Genomic DNA, 25,572 nt, shown 5'->3' with positions numbered 1-25,572 from the left:
GCAGGGAAGAGCTAGGAGTGGAGGGTTATCCCATGAAACTACTATTGGGATAAGAATTAAAAGCATCTGCTGAAGTCATGTGAGCTTTGTTGGCTCAGTTCACCAGAATGACAACCTGCAGAGGATCAGTTTTGACCGACCACAAGTCATACAGCAGTTAAGGAGACTCCATACAGAGGGCTAGGAGAAAAGTCAATCTGCTGTAAGCTTTTCTAATTAAGTGAGGGGAGGGGGAAAACCCAAACCCTCAAAACCAGCCTCCTCCTATCTGTCAGCATATGGTAGGAGCTATTAGTCTTTGGCCTAAACATAAAATAACATTAAGCCTGTTTTCCAGTTGTAACATAGTTTGAGGTTGCTGTTGTGAAATCTGTACATAATTTGTTGAGTTTTATTGTCCCCAATCTATTGTTCCATGATGGAATTTCCAGACAAAAACAATAAAAAGGGTATTTTTCGCTTTGTTCTTCTATTATAAAAGACAATGAATTAGACTATTAAAGGAAGTAGGCTTATATTTTAAAAGCGTTTTGTTGAATTAAATCCTTCTCACTGGTGTTATTTAGGCTCTAATACAGTTTCCTGAAACAGCAGGAGCACAGACTTCCAGGCTCACATGTGCTGATTTAAGGGTTATTCATTACTTTCATCTGGAAGAGAAAAGTGCTAACAAAGTTGTTACACAGAAGCAACATGCAAGGTCTATTGAAATTCTCCATGGTTTATATGAGGAACATAATTTAAGACAACTTGCAAGCTGTATCCTTAATAAAAGTATGAAAAGAGGTAATTATTTACTGGGGCAAAAACTGCATCTTCAAAACATGCATGGACAGCAAGCACCTAGCATATTAGGGGCACTATGAGGATATGATTAATAAATAATGATGATTAATTTAATTGCTGAAACCCTGTAGAAGAATTCACAAATTAACACTAGGTGGCAGAAGGCTCTGCCATACTGGAGACACCTGCAAGCAGATATACAGACCTACTACTAAGTCTTCCAACAGAATTTAGAAAGCCAGAGAAATATTGAAAAGGCAGGTCAGTTATATAAATATTTTTTGTCCGTTCCAGTCTGTATAATTGTGATTTTCACACCCTCAGAACAGACCTTTTCAATATTGAAAGATTAAAGCTATACCTAGATTTATGTATGCCTTTTAATCTCTCTCTCACCTGAATTCAAGTTGATACAGATCAGGTATTTATCTGGTCAAAGTGAAATTATGTATGTGACTAACTAGGCTTTTACTTAAACACAAGAATAAGTGGTCCAATGAAATAGCGCAGCCTGTTGGATCTGATAAACACTTTGCCAAAGCAAGCACACCCAGTTCCACCTGAGGGATTTGTTCTTCTATTAATGAAATGAGGTTTAGGGCATACTTCTAGTCATGAAAAATGCTGATGGTGAACCTTACCCAACCTGTCTAAAAGGAATAGTCGAGAATATCTCCTGAGAATGACATTCCATTTACCATTCTCCATCTTTACCCGCCCCTCTCCCCCAAACTGTACACTTTAATACCCACATTTTATCTCTTCTCACCCAACTCCTCGATTACAGTCACCATCTTTTTACCTTTTCGTTCTTTTCTCCTTATCCCTTTTTATAGTGAGGTTGCTGAAAGCCATTGAACAAAACTGTAAAACCTGTTTATGATGGAAACCACTTCAAAGCAAGGGGTGCTACCGCACCCGTAGGACCTGTGGTTCCAACACCTATGCTATTTCTCTTTCTGATACACATCCCATTTTTAATAATCTTTAATTAGCAGAAACAGAACTTAATAAAGAGACAATGAGTTTGGCCTCCAGAGAAGGGAGAGAGGGATCAACAGCTCTAATCTGACAGCACTACCACAGGTCAGCTCATGAAGCTGCTTTAATGGTGGGTCCTACCAACCTGGTTAAAAAGAGGAATAGAGGAGAATGCTGAGAGATAAGAGGAGGAAATAGCTGTGAGAACAAAAGGATGAGGAACAGACCAGGGTTATATGCCAGAAAATAAGGGACTGGAGATGGGGAAGGGGAAGTACAGCCATTTCCTTAGGCCAAGAAGCAATGGATCAAATAAGATAGAATTGATCCCCCCCAAAATCTCCTAGGATGGTCTATAGCCCAGATCCTCAGCTGAAATAAATCAATGTATCTCCACTGATTTTAAATTAGTCATGCTGATTTACATCAGCTGAGGATCTGGCCCTACAAGTCTCATTATGCCAATTCAGAGCTGTCTGGCACAGCTGTAGGTTATTTTGCAGAGAGCCCTCAGAACATTTGAGAGTTCTCTGTATTTCAGGATTCCCAGTTAAAAAAACTCGCAGTGGTTCATATCTTAGCAGTCACAGTTATCAGCCATTTAAAACTGTCATCAAAGCAACAAGAGAAGCTGCAGAACAACAGAGGAATTGGTTAGAAAGTGAAAAGTATCTGGACTGTAACTGGCTCATCTGAGGGGAGAGGATTGAGCCACCCACTGCAAATTGCTGTTCTGATGTGCAGAAAAAAATAGTAGGTAGGAAATCCTATTCATCAAGGTTACAGTCACCGCAGCTGAAAATTAATGCATCTGTCTGCATAATGTTTTTTTAAGCAGCACATATGTGATCTGAAAAGGTGCAATGTGTCACCACCCCTTCTCTCTTCATTTTCCTTGTTTTTTAAAACCTTGGCTACCACAGAAAACAATCACATTTCACCTCATCTTTTCCCAGGTTTTCCGAAATTCAGTTCCTGCTCTGTACCACTGCATACAGTCTAAGTACTAACCCTGACAACCTATTTGACAAACATATATTGCACATCTACTTTACACCAAAAAGCTCTGCAGTTGGGAGGGTTTATGTAGGAAACTGAGGCCAATTTAAATAAACAGAAAGTAGGTTATCCATGAATTCCTTAGAAACACATCAGACAGATGCAATGTAACTTAACTGGCAATAACCCAATATCAGAATTTTAGGGCTCACTCACAAGCAGGATAAGCACTCCGGCTTAGGAGTTTTTCCTGGTTCTAAGCCAATGTTTAACTGTCTATGAGTAGTCCCACTGCGCATGCTGACTAATACTAATGAAACTATTCACGTGCTTAAAGATAAGCACACACTTAAGTGCTTTCCTGAATTAGGGCCAGATAGCTCAGTCTCTTGCAGAAACAAGCCCACAGCACAATTACCACCTCACTATTTTACCACCTCACTATTTTCTTCCAGATAAATTTGTAGGTATTTTGAAAATATCACATTTATAAAGTATTAAACTAGTGATGCCTGATAAACCTAATAATGTCTGCTTTACAGCTATCCTCAAAAGTAACAAATATTCCTCTGATAGCTATGATCAGAAGGATCATCAAGCCCCATGAGCAAATAATAAATGGATATAAGAAATTAATTAGAAAAATAAGGCCAGCGATCTATCATTAACCCGGACAAAACTGACAGCAGAGTAAAGTGACAGCTAATGTTGCAACAGTGCTTCAAGATCCCATAGAATAGGAGGCACTGAATAGCAATTTATACAAATAAGGCAAGTATCTTCATTTTGGTAATTAATACCAGTCAACGGTTTCACTGGTTTTTGTCTTCTCATATCTGTACTTGGGTTCAAAATTTGGATTAACTCACTCTTATTCCAGCAAGCATATGAAAAAAAACTATTGGTATGAAAACTTGTGACTGCTTCATCAAGACTAACCCTTCACATCTGAAAATCTCAAGTATTACAGAGAAAATTAATACCTTTTTCCCTGCTACTAAGAAAATTAATGTCCTTCACTCAGCCATAGGGCAAAATTATGAGGCAATAATAATGATTATCTAGTTGCTTTTATCTGAGTGTACACCTTCAGTATCACTTCATGAACACACACAAATACAATTAAAAAAAAAAAGCTTCTCAATAGAACTGGCAAGGCTCCAGGATAAGTTGTGCCTATGTTATGTTGAAATTTACCTCATGTTTTACTTCAGTAGTTGATTGGTTTTCCTTAAACGTTTAAAGAACTTAGTGGAAAATGTAAATAGCATTCAGAGAACAATATATAAACAAGGCCATTTAAAACTGGATTGTTTCTTCAAAACTTCAGGCTGATTTTGCATCACTGCATTACAAGTTTTACACTGGTGTAACTTCATTAATTTCAATGTCATTAAATCAGCATAAAACTGGAGTGAAACCCTGGTGAATCAGAGCCTGTGGTGTTTAAACTGTGCACAGCTGGTGAGTTCTGCTTCATGTCTGAGCCAGATTAAGGGGAGGACTCTATCATCTTTGCCCCATGCTAATGAGGAAGAGGTTGGAGAACTCTCATGGATCTTGGGAGACAGACCAGTCCTCGCTTACAGACAGCCCCCCAACCTGAAGCAAATACTCACCAGCAACCGCATACCATACAACATGAACACTAACCCAGGAACCTATCCTTGCAACAAAGCCAGATGCCAGCTCTGTCCACATATCTATTCAAGTGACACCATCATAGGACCTAATCACATCAGCCACGCCATCAGGGGCTCGTTCACCTGCACATCTACCAATGTGATATGCCAGCAATGCCCCTCTGCCATGTACATTGGCCAAACCGGACAGTCTCTACACAAAAGAATAAATGGACACAAATCTGACATCAGGAATCATAACATTCAAAAACCAGTGGGAGAACACTTCAACCTCTCTAACCACTCAGTGACAGACTTGAAGGTGGCAATTTTACAACAAAAAAACCCTTCAAAAACACACTTCAAAGAGAGACTGCTGAACATGAATTAATACGCAAATTAGATACAGCAAAGAATCCTGTGGCACCTTATAGACTAACAGACGTTTTGGAGCATGAGCTTTTGTGGGTGAATACCCACTCCGTCCGATGCATGTGACACGCATCTGACGAAGTGGGTATTCACTCACGAAAGCTCATGCTCCAAAACGTCTGTTAGTCTATAAGGTGCCACAGGATTCTTTGCTGCTTTTACAGATCCAGACTAACACAGCTACCCCTCTGAAATTAGATACAATTAACTTAGGTTTCAACATGTTCTCTGTATGTATAAATATCTTCTTGCTGTATGTTCCAGTCTATGGATCCGAAGAAGTGGGCTGTAGCCCGTGAAAGCTTATGCTCAAATAAATTTGTTAGTCTCTAAGGTGCCACAAGTACTCCTGTTCTTTTTGCGAATACAGACTAACATGGCTGCTACTCTGAAACTTGAAGAACTAAGGAGCTTCCGGAGTCCTACTCAAGATGATTTTACACCCAAATAAGAATCTCATCCGCCTAATCCAAGACTGGACCTGTAAGGTCTTGTCTATACTAGAAAAATACACCAGTTTAAACTATATTGGGCTAGTTAAACTAGGGCAAACCTCTACTGTACACAGATTTAAGCTAGATCGATATAAGCAAGGGTTATGAAGCTCAAATCTATTTAGCCTGCCCAAGAAAAGGTTAAGAGGGGACTTGATCATGGTTTGTAAATACTTAAACAGGAAGATGATATCTGATAGTAGAGGGAAAAGAGACAGAGGCATAATGAAATCCGAAGGCCAGAAGTCAAAGCCAGAGAAATTGAGACTAGAAGCAAGGTACAAAATTTTAACAGTAGACACTAGTCAATAATTGGAACAACTAATCTAAGGCTGCGTCTGAGTCTCCATCACTTGAAGTCTTTAAATCAATTTAGGACGCGGGCTTGATGCAAGAATCACCGGTCTATGTTATCCAGGAGTTCAGATGAGGTGATCATAATGGTCACTTCTGACCTTAAGTATCAGAGGGGTAGCTGTGTTAGTCTGTATCCACAAAACCATGGAGTCCGGTGGCACCTTAAAGATTAACAGATTTATTTGGGAATAAGCTTTTGTGGGTAAAAAACCACTTCTATGCATGGTTTATGGCTTTTATGTAAAGAGGGCATTCAGCATTCTATTAAACCATATACAATACAATCATAGCCCTGTGCTCGCTTACTTACAATAAACATTCTTGAAAAATACTGTAAGGATAATGTTCAGCAAGCATCTAAGAAGGAAATATGCCTGACCACGCAGAGCCGATGTAAAATATAAAACACATACACTGGAGACAAAGCTTATCACCAGTGGGAGAAAACAGTAGGGACTGGTTTTCAGAGGTGCTAATCACCTTCAACTCTAGCTGAAGGCTGGGAGCTGTGGGGGGCTCTGCTCTTTTGAAACTCAGGCCTAGAAAGCTAGGCTCCAATCACTCTCACAAAATGCAGAGAACCCCGTGCTAATGTTTACCAGCTAATAGCCCTCACCTGTATTAACAGCCTGTAAAATCTCGCAGTTCCTGAAAGAGCTCCCGTCTTTATTCCACTGAATCATGTGGCCACTTGTTATAGTTGCCAGAAAAAACAAAAACCCCACTGGTTCCTATTACTAGATTTTCACTAGACATCAATGTTCATATATAGATATCACTCTCTCTCTCACACACACACACAATTAAAAGTATCACAATGATGGACACAAAACACATTTTTGTGTACACATTCCTTAGATCTATCATTGTGATATCTATTGTATATTACAATTAAAAAAAAATCCTCCTAGAATTGGTAGAAATCAAACCCTTGCTTGCTTCCTGATAATATTGTTTATCAGCTGAAATGATGGAAGAACATGCAGACTAAAAATTGAGGGGCGGGGGCGGAATATGCCTGAAGCAAAAAGGAGAAAATTGATTGTGGTTTAATTTTGCCAACTATAGCCCATAACATGACATGTACTCCTCCATCCCCCACTTCTTGGTCAATGGGATTCATAATATAAGGGGGTGGGAAACCTGAGACATCTTTACTTGATGTGATTAAAGAGCTCCACAATAAGATGGATAAATTGGAAAATTCACATAGTATTGACTAGCCATTAAAAAAAAAAAGTGGAGAACAATAGGCTTGATCCAAATTCTATTTAAATGGATGGAAGTCTGCTGACTTTGATGGGCTTTGGATCAGGCTCATCATGTTGAACAACAGTCAAAGGAACAGAACAGCGCAATGGCTGCTAGATCAAGCAGAGAAGTAAAAATGTCTAAGAGTTAGCTAATTCACTATCTCCTAAAAACCAATATCTTTGCAAAAGCAGGTAGAAAATCTTGGCGAACCAGAGAAGAGCAAGGAGTTTATGAGTACTAGGAATCCCAGAGAGATGCAATTGATCTATTTGGTTTTATGACAGATTTAATCCATGAATGCTTACCTTAAAAACTCAGAAAGCACCTATCATACTTTATGTTGTCCTTTATGCAGGTTTCTCCCCTGCCTGAAAGGCTCTCTGACACTGAACATACTCAGGAGATGACTTACTAAGGGGAGAAAATTCAATTGCCTTCCAGGTGTTTGTGTAATCTGACAGAGAGTACTAAATCTGCAATCTTTCTGGCATCTGGGATCATATTCCTTACTCCCCTACCCTTGCATACCAACAGTTTCTAAGGAAGCTACCAGTATTTTGATGGGATGTTCCATTGCCAAGGCATATCTCCAAAGGTCCATATAACGTATGCTATATATAACAGATCTTCAATGAGGTCAAGTCATAAGGCTGCAAGGCACAATGCTTCCATGGGTGAATGCAACAATTAGTGGGAACAACAAATTTAATATTTATTCTTATAACATTAAAGTACAACATATCCTTTTACTTATTCATTTAACTTTTACCTGGAACTTGCTATATGCGGACCTCAAAAGAAGCAGAGTATCAACAGAACAACCTATGTTAGTCTTAAGCAATATCATAAATGTTTGTAGCAAATTAATAAAAATCAAGGTCATTTGCCGGTACAGGACACTTGAACATTGTAATTTCACAAGTTATAGAGATACACATTTAAGACAATGAAAAATGACTCTAGCTTGAAATCTCATAGCAATGCACAAGTTACAAAATGCGTGCTCAGTTTTGTTGTTACCTTAACAAATAGCCATAAACTGTGTGCCTGTCCCTCTAATGTTACAACCAAACTTTTTTTCTTTTAAGTCTACATAAAATGTTAGTACCTTATGCAACACAGTACGATACAAAGTCATTAGATTACAGGATACACAACTCTTTGGCATTATTCAATCAAGTGCCAGATCTCATCACATTTTATGATCGCTATAACTCAAGTCCAGACTCATTTCCCACTAGCCCCAATTTAACATTTGTGTTCATTGCAGGTCAATGTACAGGCCTCCTAATTAGAAGCAGTGGAGTAGAAAAAGATAACAGAAGTATGTTTAATGTATTGCTTGTGTAAAAATTGAAACTAATACTTACTTACTGGGTCTTACTAATACTTAGAAGCAAGGGGGAACTGCAACAAGTTCTTTGCTACTGAAGTGCACTTCACTACAGAGACTACTAACGGTAATGGGACCAGTACTTTAGTTCAACTGTCCTGGATGGCTACCCAGCTGGATGGACATTTGGGAAACAACTTAAGCACATCGCGGTGTCTGGGAACTAAAAACTGAAAAAGGCAGGTCCACAGAATGGGATGGAAAAATTGCAAGAGGAAGAAAGTTTTGTTTTTATTTGGGGTTGGGTCTTACTATAAAGCCTGAGTCGTCATCTTCTCTCCTCTCCGCGCCAATCTGAAGAAATTGTTTTTGATCAAATAAACCGGCCTTTATTACTAGCAAAACGAGGCAAATATTTTTGGTGAGCAAGGCAGGCTAATTTCTGATCATTTGCTGGAATGGCTTTCACTGTAAGAACTGAAGCATGTACTGATTTCTTCCACCAGGAGAAGAGCTTTAGTGGATCCCCTTTCACTACTGTATTGTAGGATCTCCTACACCCAAGTAACTCATACAAAAACAGAGGAGGAAATTTGCAAAGGCACAAAGGGCAGTTAAACACCCATGTCCTATAGAAAGCTAATGGGAGCTAGAAACCTGATTCCACTTTGGGCCTTTGAAACAAATGTCCTCCTAAATACACACAAATAACCTGAGATACGGTGTTACAAAGGATAAATACCGAAAACTGACTGCCACCTTGGCTCACCTTTGTGGTATCCAAAAACATACATTTGACCATATTTAAGTGCAATTCTGAGCTGACACACAGGCTCAGTCCCTGAAACTAGTTCTCTGATGTTTCTAGTGAGTGCTGTTTTGGACAATCTCTATTCCATTACAATGTTCATTACAGATTTTCTCAGCTTTTGATATCTACACAGAATTCCTCATATTTACAGAAAGAACTGAGTTCCAGTTAGCAAATCCTTACTTTCTTCTTAAAACAGGAACTCTAATGGTCTTGTGTTTTTTCTTTAAACTGGCTCAACAGTCTTTTGATGAATGTTTGACTCCATTTTTTTAAACATACTATATATAAAAGACTCCACTAAGTGCTCTGTCCACTTAAAGCATTGCTGCGAATAGTATGGCTGTCTATTGTACCCAGTGATGACATCTCAGCATCTCATGTGTTTTCTTGTGGCTGATCTGTGAGGAGCAAGGTCGCGAACAGATGACATAGGAATTTGTAGGCTCCCACTGAAGATTTGGCATGACTGTCGGCCCCGCCCCCCCCAATCAGTGTTTCATGTCTGTCTGACTCTCAGTGTCTGCAGTGTTTATTGATACTTGCTCTCCATTCACGTCTGTCCTTGGCTGTGTCTTTGAAGTTGTCAATATTTATGTCGCATGAGTTAAGACTCTGCTTAAGGGTGTCTTTTAAAGTGTTTATGCTGATTGCCCTTCCTGCACTTTCTGAGTTTCAGCGCACCATAGAGGATTTTTTGGGGGAGTCTATTACCACCCATTCTGATAAAATGACCTGTCCATCTATGCTGACATTTGATAATCACTGCCTCAATACTGGTTGTTTCTGTTCCTTTCAAATATGTTAATATTTATCATTTTGTCTTCCCAGCAGAGCTTTAGAATATAGTGACAACAGCAACATCTGAAAGTTTTCAAGTTGCTTCATGTGTTTGCAGTGAACTGTCTATGTTTCACATCTGTATAAAGGGACGGCTACTGTTGCTGCGCTTATATTGTTAGTTTTGTTGACAGTTTGATGGTGTGCCAGTGAGTATCCCATGGTGAACTCTTCCAAAAAACCTAGCTTGCCTTTCATATTCTTTTTGATATATTTTGATCCAGGAAACTGCCCCTTGAGATGGTACTGCCAGGGTATGTAAAGTGATTAACATTGTTTAGCTTTGTATCACAGACAGTGATGTTTGGGTGGTGGTAGTGGTTGATAGGACTAGTTGAAAAAGGACTTCCATTTTTTCCAGGCTGATGGGGAGTCCAAACTGTTTTAACTTTATGTAGATGCTCTTCTGAACGTTATCAGTTGCGCACTTAAAAATGGCTGCAAAGAAAAGACCAATGAAGATCAGTGCCAGCACACAGCCTTGTTTCACCCCATTATATATGAGAAATGATTTAGGGAGCGGGCAGCATCTGAGAACACTTGACCAGTCATGTTTTCGTGGAGTTAAGGTATGTTGTTAACAAATCTGGTGGGGCAGCCAAACTGTCCTAAAGTTTTCCAGAGGTCATTTTACTCAGTGTCAATACTATTTTTTAGATCAAGGATTCAGCACATAGTTCCAGGTTCTGTTCAATGCATTTTTCCTGAATCTTTCTCTCAACGAAAATCTCTGACCTGATTTAAAGCCACATTGGGTAACATGTAGAAGTTTCTCTGCTACGGTTTCTACAAGAAAAGTAAAATACAAGCAAGGATTTTACCACCTGCGGATAGCAGGGAGATACCTGTGTAGTTGCCACAGTCAGATTTCATACCTTTATTCTTGTATAGTGTAGCTACTATTGCACCTTTGAAATCCTGAGGATTTTTCTTAGTTTCCCAGATATCCTTAATTTTGTACAGATTGTTGACAATTTTAGGTCCTGCAAGTTTATTGTATGCTGTCTTTGACTGGTGATTTATCTGACATCACTTTTTTGATAGTTTGCACTTCTTGAATGGTAGATTACTGGGATATTTCTTCATATATGGGTTGCTGGGTTACTTTCCATCTAGTGTCAACCCACATATGCAAAAGATTGTTGAATAACTCGGTAAAATGCTGCAGCCATCTGTCAGCGAAGCCTCTCTTGTCCTTGAATAATGTAGATCCATCTGAACTGTTTAGTGGAGCTGCTCCTGATTTCAACTGGCCATAAATGGCCTTCAGGGAGACATAAAACAACTTTGTGTTGTTAGTATTACCGTAATGCTGTATTTATTTGTTCTAGTTTCTTTTTCCTACCAGTTGTCCTTTGGAACATGAAACTGCAAAATATACTTCACACAGCCACACAGATTTTTTTTTTTTTTTTTTTTAAGGAAACATTGGTCTAATTCCTGCTCGCACTAAAGTTAGTGATAAAACTCTGTGACTTCAATGAGAACTGGATCAGGCTCCATATTTTTAACCAAACTGGGATTCATCAAAAAAAAAGTGACATGCCTTTTTTTAAAGTAACACATTCAAAATATTGATCAACGTGGCCATATGAAATGGATTAAAAATTGGTTAACTGATATATCTCAAAAGCTGCCAATGGAAAGTCACCTATAGTTATCCAATGGGGTATTTCTAGTTGGATCTTGAAGGATCTGTTTTTGTCCCAGTGCCATTCAATAACTTTTTTCAATTATCTAAAGGAAAATCATTGCTGGTACAAATCTCCAAACGACACAAAAATCACTGGAGTGGTAATAATGATGGGGACAGGTCAGTTAGAGAGACAGATCTGGATCCTTGGTAAGGTGGGCTTTTTTGAATGACATGTATTTTAATACTGCCAACTGCAAGGTCATACATCTAGGAACAAAGACTGTGGATCACGGACTGTATCCTGGAATGCAGCAACACTGAAAAGGACCTAGGAGTAATTGCTGATAACCAACTGAACATGAACTTCCACTGTGATGCTGTAGCTAAAAGGACCAATCCAATTCTTGGATGCATAAGCAGAGGAATATCAAGTAGGTGTAGAAAGGTGGTATTCCATCTATACACAGCACTGAAAATGGGAGAGGGTTCAGAGAAGAGCAACAAGAATGATTTGATTACTGGAAAACCTGCCTTCTAGTGACAGACTTAAGAAGCTCAGTCCATTTAGTTTATCCAAGAGAGGGTTAAGAGATGACTTGATCACAATTTACAAATACCTAAATGGGGAAATAGATTTCTGATAATAGATGGCTTTTTAATCTAGCGGAAAAAGAAATAATGAGATCCAATGATTAGAAGCTGAAACTAGACAAATTCAGACTAAAACTAAAGGACAATTTTTTTAACAGTACACACTGGAACCACTTGCCTATGGATGTGGTGGATTCTCCATCCCCTGAAAGCTTTAAATCAACACCGGATATTTTCTAAATAATATACTCTAGCTCCAATAGAATCATACAAATGTAAGGCTGAAAGGGACCTTGAGAGGTCATCAAGTCCAGCCCCATGTACTGAGGCGAGACCAAGAAAACTGAAGCCATCCATGACAGGTCAAAACTGTTCTCTAAAAACCTCCAGTGATGGGGATTCCACAATGTCCCTTGGAAGCCTGTTCCAGAGTTTAATTACACTTACAATTAGAAAAATTTCCCAAATATCTAACCTAAATCTCCCTTGCTGCAGATTAAGCCCTTCTTGTCCTTCCCTCAGCAGACATGGAGAATAATTGATCACAGTCCTCTTTATAAGAGCCCTTAACATATTTGAAGACTTATCAGGTGCCGCCTTCATCTTCTTTTCTCAAGACTAAACATGTCCAGGTTTTTTTAAATTTTCCCTCAGAAGTCAGGTTTTCTTTTGTTGGTGTTCTCTGGACTCTTCAATTTGTCCATCTATTTCCTAAAGCATGGCACCCAGAATTGGACACAGTACTCAAGCTGAGGCCTTACCAATGACAAGTAGAATAGAACAGTTACCTCCCATGTCTTACATACATTTCTATTAATTTGTCCCAGAATATTAGCCTTTTTCACAACTGCATGACATTGTTGACCCATATTCAATCTGTGATCCACTAGAATCCTCAAGTCCTTTACAGAAGTACTATCACCTGGCCAGTTCTTCCCCACTGTGTGGTTGTACATTTGGTCCTCCTTCTTAAGTGAAGTACTTCGAGCTTGTCTTTGTCTTTCATTTCATCTTGTTGATTTCAGATCAACTCTCTAATTTGTCAATGTTGCTTAGAATTCTAATCCTGTCTTCCAAAGTGCTTGCTACCCTCCCAGTATGGTGCCATCTGCAAATTCTGTAAGTACACTTTTCACTCATTATCCAAGTCATTAATGACAACACTGAATACTATCAGACATAGGCCTGATGCTGCAGGACCCCACTAGATATGCCTTCCCAGACTGAGAGAATCACTGATAACTACTCTGAGTATGATCTTTCAACCATTTTTGCACCCACTTTCTCATAATTTCATCTAGAGCACATTTCCCTAGTTTGCTTATCAGAATATTTTATGGGACTTAGGGATGTAAAAGGTTAACCAGCCTTAACTGTTAACCACCCCCCATCAGCTGGAGGGACCCCAGCCCTGGCCGAGAGTGACCCTAGCCAGCCCGCTGACCCCAGCCTCAACCAGCCGGAGCCAACTTAGTTAACCGATTAAATAATATAATTTTAATAGTTTAAATGGTTAACTTTTAACATGATATTTACATCCCCAAAGGGACTGTGTCAAAAAGCTTACTAAAAAAAAATCAAATCAAGATATCTCAAGTCTCCTGCTTTGCTCCAAACATTAGGCCAGTAACTCTGTGAATGAAGGAAATCAGGTTGGTTTGGCATGTTTGTTCTTGACAAATCCATGCTCACTATTCCTTATAACCCTATCATCCTATCGGTGCCTACAAACAGATTGCTTAATATTTGTTCCAGTATTCTTCCAGGTACTGAAGACAGACCAACTGGTCTAGAATTCTCTGGGTCCTCTTAGACCTATCTTTAAAAAGGGATAGCTTTCTCCAGTCCTCTGGGGTCTATCCTGTCACCCAGGAATTCTCAAAGATAATTGTTAACAGAAGTTATGGGCCTGAGGCAGAAATTACTGGGTGAGGTTCTATAGCAGGGGTGGGCAAACTTTTTGGCCCGAGCACCACATCTGGTTATGGAAATTGTATGGCGGGCCAGGAATGCTCACGAAATTGTGGGTTGGTGTGTGGGCTCTGTTGGGGGTGCGAGCTCTAGGGTAGGGCCAGATGTGAGGAGTTCAGGGTGCAGGAGGGGTGCTGAGCTGGGACAGGGGGTGGTGGTGCGAGGGAGGGGGGTGATGGCTCCAGCTGGGAGTGAGAGCTCCAGGCTGGGACCAAGGTGTTTGGCAGATGGGACGGGGAATCAGGGCTGGAGCAGGGAGTTGGGGCATGGGAGGGGGCCAAGGGTGCACGCTCTGGGAGGCACTTACCTCTAAGCAGCTCCCAGAAGCAGCAGCAGCATGTCCCCAGTCCGGCTCCTACATGGAGGCACAGCCAGGCGGCTCTGCACACTGCCCTGTCTGCAGACACTTGGGGTGGGGGCAGGGTGCAAAGCCCCCTGGCTGCCCGTACACACAGGAGCCAGAGAGGAGACATGCAGCTGCTTCTGGGAGCCGTGCAGAGTTGGGCAAGCCCCTTACCCTGCTCCCTGGCTGGAGTGCCAGAGCAGGGCAAGCCCCGGACCCTACTCCCCAGCGAGAGCTCGAGGGCCGAATTAAAACATCTGAAGGGCTGGATGCGGCCACTGGGCCGTAGTTTGCCCACTCCTGTTCTATAGCCTGTGTTATGCAGGAAGTCACACTAGATCATCATAATGATCCCTTCTGGCCTTAAAATATAGGACTGTATAAAGTATTTATATTTGCATATATCTATTCTTTTATCTCCACTAACTTCCACTCACTGACTACTGTCAGGCATAAATTTGTTAATGCAAATTAACAGTTACAGAAAATCACAGGAGTTGATTAATAATTACTTCCTACAATACTTTTATAAGATCATTCTTCAGTGTTAAAGAAGAGGGACCATGATAAAGGAAAGGGCAATCTAGAGAAGTGAGAGTCAATCTACTAACCTGGAAGGATTTGATGTTCAATTTATAGATCCCTAAAAGCTTGTATTGAATAAGATTTGCAATATAGACTCTGGATAAAATTTTCAAAAGCACGTAAGTAATTTAGGAACCTAAGTTCCATTGAAAGTTAATGGACATGTTTGTAATATCCAATTTTCAGACAGTAAAAATTTTAAAGCGCCTGTTAAAACATGTCCACCAACAGGACTGACAATGTTTCAATAACCAAAAATATGTTTTCTAAGAGAATTAACACTTCTGGTTGAAATTGTGGGCTTGAGTCACCAAAATGCAGAGGGCTGGCACCTAAGATCATGCCTATGAGTATCATCATAATTATAAAATATTGTGCAAGACAGAACCACAGCCTCCTCTTAGGGTTAAGGTTGAAACAATTAATAGATCTTTTGAATTTCCCCCCCTTTTTTTCTTCCAAAATTTGCAGACTACACTGGAGAGTCTACTCCAGTTGTCGTTTTCTGAAGACAATAGTTTTTGTCTCAGAAGATGAAAAAGCATTTACAATTCTCTCTCCTTTCTACAAATGTCTCTGGAGACCTAGCTTCAGATCCAGTCTCTGGTCACAAGTAAAAATATGTTTCATAGTTTAAAGATAAGGACTAGGATGAGACATCAGGTAGCCACTATAACATTTGGTATAAATGTCATTGCTCCACTGTCATTTATGCATTTAATGACCACTAAGTAGTGAGCGAGCAGCCACTATATATATAGAACAAAATTACCCAACATGGTAGGTCCCTGTCCCCATAGGAGCCTTTCTGAAATTCCACAACTGTGTGCCATTGCAAACACCCTGCTCTACCCGAGCTAGTCTGGTCTTTACCAATAATTCTAACCTTTGCTGCAAGGATGAGCCCCACAGATGTCAGAAGAACTTAGGGATTCCCCTACCAATAAAGCTTGCAACCAGAGCTCAACATAGTACATTCAGGTCAAAATGTCAGCTTCAATACACAAGAGGTGTATGCCATATGGATACATGAGTTCAGGGCAGTCATAGGCAATGTCCTTGTGCTTCAGTATCTGGACCCCAGCAGATCTTTTCATGCTGCCCCCCATGCCTTGGGCATCCTTCTTAACAAAATAAGTGCTGTCTCTCTCTCTCTCTGCAAACTCGCTTCTTCCACCGATCCTTTTGGTAGAGTAAACTTTCAAAAGCGCAAAAGTGATTCAGCAGCCTAAGTCCTATTTTCAAGAGTGACAGACACTTAGTTTCCAGTGAGACTAAGGAATTTAAATCCTGTTAGTGGCTTAAGTCTCTTGGAAACGTTCTTTGGAAACATTCTTTGGAAAGTTTATGCTTTGGCTACTCACTCACCTGATCTGTTTTTCTGGGTCAAGTCATGTCGGTGTTAGATTGTACCATCTCCAGGGCAGAAGCCATGCCTTAGTCCATAGTTTGCACAGCACTTGGTGCATGTTTAGCCTACATCCATATTTAATTATGAATCAGCAGCCATGGCAATGACTTATTACCCTACACAGTGAAGTTCATCGATAAAACAATCTTAGTGGGAATAATATTTGTTCTATTGTTCAAAATCAGGAGGGCTGGGCTGCTTTCAACACAAGTCCACGAGAAGCCAAATCCTCCCTCTACTGCCCAGCCCAAGCATTTGGGCTTGGCATTGGGGGGTTGGGGGGAAGAAGCAGCAAAGCACAGATATGACTGCCTTATGATGCTCCCCATACCTCACTGTGGTTGGGTATTCATGTAGAATCATATTGCTTGACACAGAGGATGTGTTTGGGATGCATACCTGTTATAGCTCCTCTCACCTTCCCCAAGTCCTGTGCTCACCTAAAGCAATGCAGCAGCACCAGTGCAGCTGCCACATGACCTGCTATGGTGGTGATGGAGGATATGCCTTTGGGAGTCCTCCTCCCACATGTCGTTACTACTTTTCTGGGAACATCTGGCTTATTTAGCAGAGTAAAAATAAAATCCATGGAAGCACCTCACTAACAAAAGGTGCAATTAATGCATGTGGGTGAGAGGGGCAAGTATGTTTATTTAGACATCATTTTTTGTTTCTATATTTACAAAAAAAAATTGCTAAATTTAGACAGATTTCTTGCCCAGTGGGTTGTGGGGTGTCCAGGCTGTTTGATGTGTTTTACAGCCTCTCCTTTATTTGTAGTTCTTGCTTTACCTATTGTTTTTGCTTTCCTAAGGCAGCTGGCTGCTGAAACACTGTTATAAAACCAGGCTGCAAATATTTAGTGGTGTTGCCATTTCAAACACAAGGCTCAGCTGTAGCAGCTGTGAGGCAAGGTTATGCTGTTTCAGCTGCTGGATCCTGCAGAAAGGGCAAAAAATGCTGAATAAAAACAAATATAAAAACACGAATCAACAAGATTGCGGGCTTTGCAGTTGATCACCATCCATTGATGAGACCCCAAATTCAGTAAGCACTATCCTATGGACAACAGTACAAGCCTCTGTTGGAACTTCCATCTACCTTAGGCATTTATACAATTTCCATTACCCCGTAGTATCTGAACGCCTCACCTCTTTTTTGGTGCATTTACCCTCACAACAGGGCAGAAAGTTCTATTATCCCCATTTAACAGATGGGGAACTGAAGCAAATCGAGGCTAGGGCCATGTCTACCACTGGGAGTGCTTTCCCTGTATACTATACCAGCAAAGCACTTCTAGTGAGGACGCAGCTTGTACCACAAAAGCTGCACTTCTACCAGCAGAGCTTATTCCATATGCTCCCAAGTGAAACGAGCTATATTGGTAAAAGTGCAGTTTTGCCAGTATACCTGCATCTACACTAGAGGCTTTTGCAAGTACAGCTCTGTTGGTCAGGGATTCATACCTCTTCACCCCCTCACCCCCCAGACAAACATAACTATGCCAGCAGAGGTCTGTAATGTAGATATGGCCTAAGTGACTTACTCCAGGTCACCCAGGAAGTCTCATGGGGCAGTGAATCGAACCAGGGCCTCCTGAGTCCCAGACTACTGCTCTAACCATCCTTCTTACCTGTGCTGTTGGACTCCTTGAGAAAGGAGTAAAACACAGCAGTGAGTTCCTTTAGTGTTTATGAGACAGAGTATGCCATCCTTTCTGACACTGAGTAGTACTATACTCCACAAACAGTCCCACTGACATGCATGGAAGTACTTCAGGAGTGAGGTCGTACTCCATGAGAGCAAGAGTGGCACAATCAGGCCTACGATAAAGTGACTCATGCATCTGTTTGCTGCCTTGTGGCTGGATATGGTGTTATTAGGATTTTCCTCTCCCTAGCCTTGCTGCACCACTGTTCAGGTCTGCTGTTGGCCCTCTCTCTCTTGTGACTTGGCCTTCTGCTCTGGTCACTGTCATGTCTCACCCTTTTCAGCATATGTCAGAGTCCAGTCTGGTAACAGTCTGGCAGCCTTGTTTCAAGCTCCAACAGCACACCCAGGCCCACTAGGCCTTATGACCCGTGTCTGGAGCTTTCCCCAGGCCTTATAGGAAACCCAGTCCCTCCCTCCAGCCACGGCCCCTGGAGCACATGGCTAATGTCTGCATGTTCCAACCTCCTTTTCTGTCCCTGGGCTTCTTCCTATGGCAGCCTGCCTCTATACCTTCTTCCCTAGCTCCCAGAGGAACAGTTACAAAGGAAAGGCAGAACACAAAAATAGTTCAAATGCGCCCTGGCCTCCCTCCTTTCAGGAGATCCCTGCCAAGCTGTACCTGACTCAGCATCCTCAGGGCTATAGTGCAGCGTTCACAGGAAGCCTCTGCTAGCTGTGTCCTCTGCGGTGTTCTTTCCTCAGGGCTAGTGGGGAGAGGTCTGTCCATCTCTTAGGACTTGGCTTCTCCCCCAAAATTGGCATGCCTTGCAGGTGCATTAGTGGGGAGGGGCTGCCTGAGCCCAAAGCTGCTCTTTTCCTCTTCTTGCCTGGTGTGGGGTTGGTACATCCTGTGACATGGCCCTATGTAGTACTCATCTCTAAAAGAATTTGCTACCACAGCTCACAAAGTAATTTTCTCAGGAGATAAGTCTCCTACCATGAAGTAAAAGCCTATTCTTTTCTTTTTAGGGACAGATTCTGATCTTAAGTACACAGCAGAGATCCTGTAAAACCAGCTACTGTGCATGTGTACATAGAGGCAGCTGATCTTACCAGATAGCTCAAGATTTTGCAACACTCGATTGTGTTGTGAAACACAGACAAGTCAACTAACAGGCAACAGTACCTGAAAAAGCCCTGATCTCTAAGTACTATTCCAATAGCCAAAGAGCCTGCAGTCTCAACCTGTTGGCACGCTCATTGAGATTCCCTGCGACATAGGGAGCTGCAGCAATCACATTCCTTTTTTCCACCTAGCATATGAATGGTCTCTACCGAGTTGGGTGCTCCTGACCAACTCCATATTATGAGTGCTATAAGTATATGCATCGCTGTACAATGTGTGAATTGCAACAAACAAAAAACAGTCTCTGACCCAGAGAGCTTAATCTGAGAGTGGGATTTTTGAAAGCACTCAGTGCTGGCCTACCTCTGCTCCCATCAAATCTATGTTAAAACTCCCACTGACATCAGTGGGAGCAGAGTTAGGCCAATGCTGAAGGTTTTTTTGGTTCTTTTTTAAAACCTCAATACCAATCCTTTGGAACAGTGTTTTGTTGTTTTATGGAACAGGTGGGGTTCCTAGAGCTGTAAGAAGGAGGAAAGGAAGGGAACTTGACATATATTAAACGGGAGGCTGTAAGAGTGGTCTGAAGGAATGTATGAAAGCTGGGGATGAGTGAAGTTGTAGCATTGCACTAACACTGTCGTCAACAGGACCTGCTACATATTGCTCAACATTTTAGCCAGTTGATGCTTTTTCAAGTTCCCATTTTGGACCAGCAACTTTGGCAAGACAGATTCCTTCATCTGAGTGCTCATCCCTTTATATAACAGATTGGAACAGTTACAGGTTTCCCTAACAGCACATCTTCTTTCCAGCAGCCCGTTTTAAGGGCTGGATGACTTGTGCCAGTATGGTAGAGGCAGGATAGAGGTAAGGTACATAGTTTCCACCTTGATAATCCCAGATAAGGAGCAGGAAGAGTTATATATGTCTCGTAAACTAAGGCCCATGGGATTGTTTTCAACCAAGAAACCAAGAGACCTAGGAGATGTCCATTGGACTCCTTGGCGTTGGAGAAGGACTGAGTCAACTGCTGCAAATCCATGACAGTCTCTTAAATACATCCTCCAGTATTTTATCCACTGAATCTCAAGATGCCATTATCCTCTGCTGAGTCTATTTTTCTTTTGGTGAGAGAAGAAAAGGAGGCAGCCACCCAAAGGGCTAAGAAAAACGTAGGGTTTTTTTTTACCATTTACAGTTTAAGGCTAAGTCTATTAACAAACCCCACATTTGTGGGATCTTCCATTCCAAATTAACTGTGCATTGAAGTGAAACTGGAATAGGATCCCCCATGTTCTTCCTCATTTTGAGATCACCTTGGTATCCAGATTCCCACCCCCCCCCCCCAGTTTAAAGTGAAGTGAATCAAGGTAATCAGAGTCGAATAGTTTGCCCAATCCATTAGAGTCTGAATGTGCATTCTCAGCTTAGGGAAGAGGAGGTTTCCCCTTCCCACTGTTAGAAGAGGGATGGAGTTTATTTGGGTTTATTCCTATGCTTCCCTCTGTCTTTGTACCTTCTTGAAGAGAGAGAGACAGGAGATAAAGGCAGTAGCCAGGGTCCATCTTCTGAAGTCTCCTCTGGAGGTGATGTAGATGGAAAAAGTGGTAGGGAGCAGAGAAAGTGCACGAACAGCCTTTTCTGCGCAGAGCAGGTGACACAGGGCACAGAACTGCTACAGAACTGGGGTATAGTGGCCTCTTAGGCAAAAATTCTCAAGTTACAAAATATGACTGTGCTGATAAAATGCCTGTAAGAAACTGCCCAAGTTCCTTAAGGTCAGGCTGATGTACCTGAGAATGGAGGAGTCACAGAGGTCCCTGAGTGAAGAGAGAAAAGACTTATCATACCAGACCCTAAGTTCCTTGGAGAAATCTCCAGACAAAAAGGTGTTCAGGAGAATCTTGAGAGGAGGGGAGATCACCTGCTTTGGAGCAGACACAGAGCAATCTCTTATACAGGGCGAGCCACTTCACATGTAGTTTCCTGCGCAGCTCTACTGGTCATGCCTGTCTGCCTTTCCAGATAGGCTTGCCTACCATTTTGGAATGAGAAAGCCTAACATGCTGTGAGCCTCAGCTACAGTCTAGGCCGAGCTGCAGTGGTGGCCTTGCAAGGCGTGTGAGCAGGCACAACTGAGCCACATTCACCCTATAAACAACTGAGGGCAGAAAAAGTCATTTTCTAAATGTTTGCAGAGTGCCTAGCACAAAGGGGCCCCAACCTGGCTGACCTCTAGGGATCACTATCATATAAATCTTAAGTAATAATCATCCCCAGGTGGATGTGCACTGTGTCTGCAGCCACCTATGAGGATGGGGGGAGGGAGGCAGAAATAAAGGAACTAGAGAGAAGTTTACCTACTAATCCCACCAAGCCCCGTTACCCCCATTTTTTTCCAGTTATTTAGAGAAAGGGCAGCTAGAGAATAAGCTCACAAAAGCAGCATATTAGAGCCACAGACTATGCGCCTATCGTGGACAGAGCGAGAGCTTTGCTGCTTAGGGAAAACATCTTCACTGGGACTCCAGCTGACTGGTCCTCTAGAAAATGCTTTCCCTGTGGCAATTCCAGATCGAGTAGTAATGAAATAAATGTTACTGAATAATAAATTAGTTGGATTTTTTGTGGAAACATGTCAAATGTAGAAAAATAATACTACTTTCAGCATGAAAGTAACTCAAGCGTGTAGAAAATATATTACATCAACTCTAAGAAGAAATCTAATCCGGTAATGTTTTCAGGATCACATTTTGTTCAGACACTCATTTGAATTACTATCAAGCTATTTTTAAAGAAATCTCTTTACTGAAGAAAATATCAATAAATTAAAATTATTTTTTTAACTAATGAATTTCCTCTTTTACAAAGCAATTTGTTTAGATAATAGAAAGATTTCCAAGCTAGCGTACACTTTCAAATTACAGACATCAATAATTGCTAAGACTGAAAAAAGACAAAACAAACCTAACAACGTTTGAATTAAAGAAAAATATAAGAAATTCTGCTTAAAAAGATAAACAACTGTTTTTTCTTAAAGAAAAAATATGTATGCACACCTGCTGTTCTCCTATCAATTTGAGCAGGAAACCATTTCACCACTGCATCATAAGTAGAAGAAAAGTACTTATTAAAACATTAATCACAGTCCATTATATTCTGACTCACTGCCAAAAGTTCCCATTACATCACTGAAAGTATCTATTAACCAAAACCTGATTCTGACAAGTTACAGAAGCGTAGTGTTTAGCCTTTAGTAATGTAAAAGTCTGTTTTAAAAGAACAGTCACACAATTGATTTTGCAGTTGCAAGCAAGTATAATTAATTGTTTTTCTGACATTTATTACTGCAAGGGGGTTGATTTAACTGGTGTGTCTACTGTAAAAATTATTCAAAAATTATTTCAAACTTCACTCACCTTTATTAAACACATTTATTGTGACGGTATTAAATACCCAGGGATGGCTAAACAATTTTAAAATGTGCTGAATATACTACTACAATGTAAAACTGTATTGTCTTGTGTAAATATGGGCCTTATTTAGAACTGTGTCTCACAGGAAATTATGCCAAATGAAAACCATCCCCCCTTTTCCACTCCCACTGCATAGGATTTATGTTTTTACATTTAAAACCATTTAGGTAAAGAAACAAAAACATGGTAGCATTACCTTCAAGCCTGAGCAATAGCTAATCTGTGAAGTCGAAGTATGTTCAAGTCATTATTTCATTATTAGAAACACAGCCTGACTGGAGTATTTTGATTCTGAAGCCAGGAAAACCAAGATCTCAATACTTTTTTGCAAACCCAAATCCTCACTGTTGGTTTATGTAAAGTATCTTTAAAAATATTATTGCCTTTGTTTTAAAAATAGAAGCCTAAAATTTGGTTCTGAACTTTATATATAAGGCTGCATGTCTGTCATGGAAGTCGCAGAAGTCATGGATTCCGGGACTTTCCATGACTTCTGCAGTGAACGGTGTGGCTGACCCCAGGACCGCCCAAGCAGTTGGCCCCGGGTGACAGCCACGCTGGCTGCTGCTCAGGCGACCCTGGGGCCAGCCGCGTCAGCCACTGCTTGGGCGACCCTGGGAACAGCCGTGTCGGCCACTGCTTGGGCGACCCCGGGGACTGTCCGAGCATCAGTTGGTGTGACTGGCCCCGGGGACCGGCCGGAACAGCGGCCTCAGGGACAGCCAGATCAGCGTCTGCTCGGCAGCCCCCCCCAGCTGTTAGCCCTGGGGACCATCAGAGCAGATGCTGGTGGCCCTGCAGACAGCCTGAGCAGTGGCCGATGGGGCTGGCCCCAGGGTGCCCCCCAGAATATCAGCATCCCTGGGACCCCCAACCTAAGATTTAATCAGAGGTATTTATAGTAAAGGTCATGGACAGTTTATGGGCTGTGAATTTCTGTTTATTGCCCATGACTTTTACTAAAAATGCCCATGACTAAACCGTAGCTTTATTTATATATAGATAACTAAGCACCCAACCCTGCAAACACTTATGAGTCTGCTTCACTTTATACGAGTAGTTCCACTTGAAGTCAAAGTCACAGTGCATAAAGTGAAGCACACACAAGTCCCTGCAGGATCAGGGCCTAAATAAGTGACCTACCTTTCCAAAGTTATGAGCTCCTATATGCTTAGGACTACAAGCCCTAGAGACCCAATCCTTATGAGCTACCATTAATTTGCACAAATATTTACTAGGCCCTGATCCTGCCAATACTGATGCAGGAGATACATAAATTAAACATGTGGACTTCCATGTCTCAGGATCAGTTTTTTTAAATTAAAAACTTTTATGATTAATAAAAAGTATCTAGAATACAGAATGCCAACAAAAACAGCTCATTCCTTTACATCTGTTTTCCTTCCATTTAGACATACTTGGACATCCAAAATTTAAAGCAATTGTGTCCAAGCTAATAATCAGGTTGCTGTTCCTTGGACAAATTAAAGTTTCTGAAAGATCTTCAATTTTTTTTATCCTTTTTTAAAACAAAACAATAACAAAACTCATGCTCAATCTCCAAAACAGCTCAACACACTCACCCAGCCACTTCCAGATCCTCCCTTTCCAAAGGCCCCTTCCCCACAATCCAATTTTAGCTTTTAATAAGAAAAACTATAAGTCTGATCCTCAAAAATCTCTCCATTGACTTCAAGTGAGATTCTTTCTAGGAAGAGACTATTTCAGGAAGCTTGCTGCCCAAGGGTGGGCCAGCAAAGCCACTTCAATCTCTTGGTCCATTTCGAACTTTGGGAACAAATCCCATTTGGAAGGCTGTGGTCTCTGCCACTACTGCATCTATTCCTGGAATCCAGGCCAAGAAATTGCACTGTTTCAGCAGTTTTAAAGAACTCATTACTTCTCTGTTAAAGTACCTTCATTTCGTTGGGTGCTCCAATTCTGATTTGACCACTTTCTCTACAGTTACATTAATAATAGCCAAGATGCTTTGTTGGGTTTCTGCTCAAAAGAAAATAAATATACTGTCATTGGGCCTGTTGGAGTCTTGTTTAGAGGCTTCTCCTGATCCAGAGTTGTGGCAACTCATCAGATCTTTGTTTCATAGTGAAAAGGATGTGGGCAAGTATTTCCTATCTGTTCTCCTTCAGTGTTTCTGAATCTGGATCCAATACTTCCCCTTCTTCCAGGAGTGAAGTCTCTCTGTCTGAGAAAGTCGTACCTCATTGGTTTCTTGGACCTCTTCGCTGTATTGTTGCAACGTCCTAGATTTCTTGCATGACCTGGAGAGGGAGGAACTGGGTCATTCAGAACAGGATGCTCTTTCCCTTCAGCTTTTTAGTTAATTCTTTAGCCCTGTGGAAACTCTGGTGGTGTCTAGGCTGAATGAGAGGGCAGACTGCCTGGATAGGCCAGGGTGGGGAGGGCCACACACTGCTATGAACATCCATCTAAGTACCTCTTGTGGTCTGTTGGGGAGGCCAAGGTTCTGAGCAGGAGCAAGAGGAGGTAGCTCTCCTGTGGTATTTGGTATGCTGTTGGGCTGTGCCTTCCCATGCTCTGAATGACCATTATCAGACTGATCAGTTTCTTACTCTTCTTACAGCCATGATGCCACTGTAATGTTGATACTCCTGGGCTTGAATAGCATTATTTGTGGCTGTGTGCCAGAAACAACAACGGAAGCTGGAGAAGGAACCTCTGAAGACATTTGGACTCTCCGGTTCCTGGGGGAAGGGGGGAAAAGGGGTTGGGACAAGGAAGGCTGCTTTCCATGTGGAACATAATCAGGAATTAGCCCTAGCCATCATCTTGATACCAGCTGTACAATTCCCAATGCAGAGGCCTGCTGCACTGTGGGGAGACAGA

The 25,572-nt window shown here is 41.4% G+C and overlaps 1 protein-coding gene across 2 annotated transcripts in view; it reads right to left on the bottom strand.

Annotated features, from left to right (window-relative positions):
• MNAT1 (MNAT1 component of CDK activating kinase) overlaps nt 1-25,572 on the bottom strand; it is a 201,981-nt gene that overhangs the window by 23,531 nt on the left and 152,878 nt on the right. Inside the window, exon 8 of one of the 2 annotated variants that reach the window (XM_030558527.1) lies at nt 22,142-25,557. The exons of the other annotated variant lie outside the window; for it this stretch is intronic. Within the exon in view, the coding sequence (XP_030414387.1) occupies nt 25,491-25,557 (67 nt within the window). The 3' untranslated portion in view covers nt 22,142-25,490. Of the gene's footprint in view, nt 1-22,141; nt 25,558-25,572 lie in introns of those variants that run through there. 2 annotated transcript variants of the gene reach the window in all.

The sequence above is a fragment of the Gopherus evgoodei genome, chromosome 4 (assembly GCF_007399415.2).
Source record: "Gopherus evgoodei ecotype Sinaloan lineage chromosome 4, rGopEvg1_v1.p, whole genome shotgun sequence".
Taxonomy (NCBI): domain Eukaryota; kingdom Metazoa; phylum Chordata; order Testudines; family Testudinidae; genus Gopherus; species Gopherus evgoodei.
Note: the sequence above shows the minus strand (reverse complement) of the source record. Positions and strands in the feature narration are given on the sequence as shown.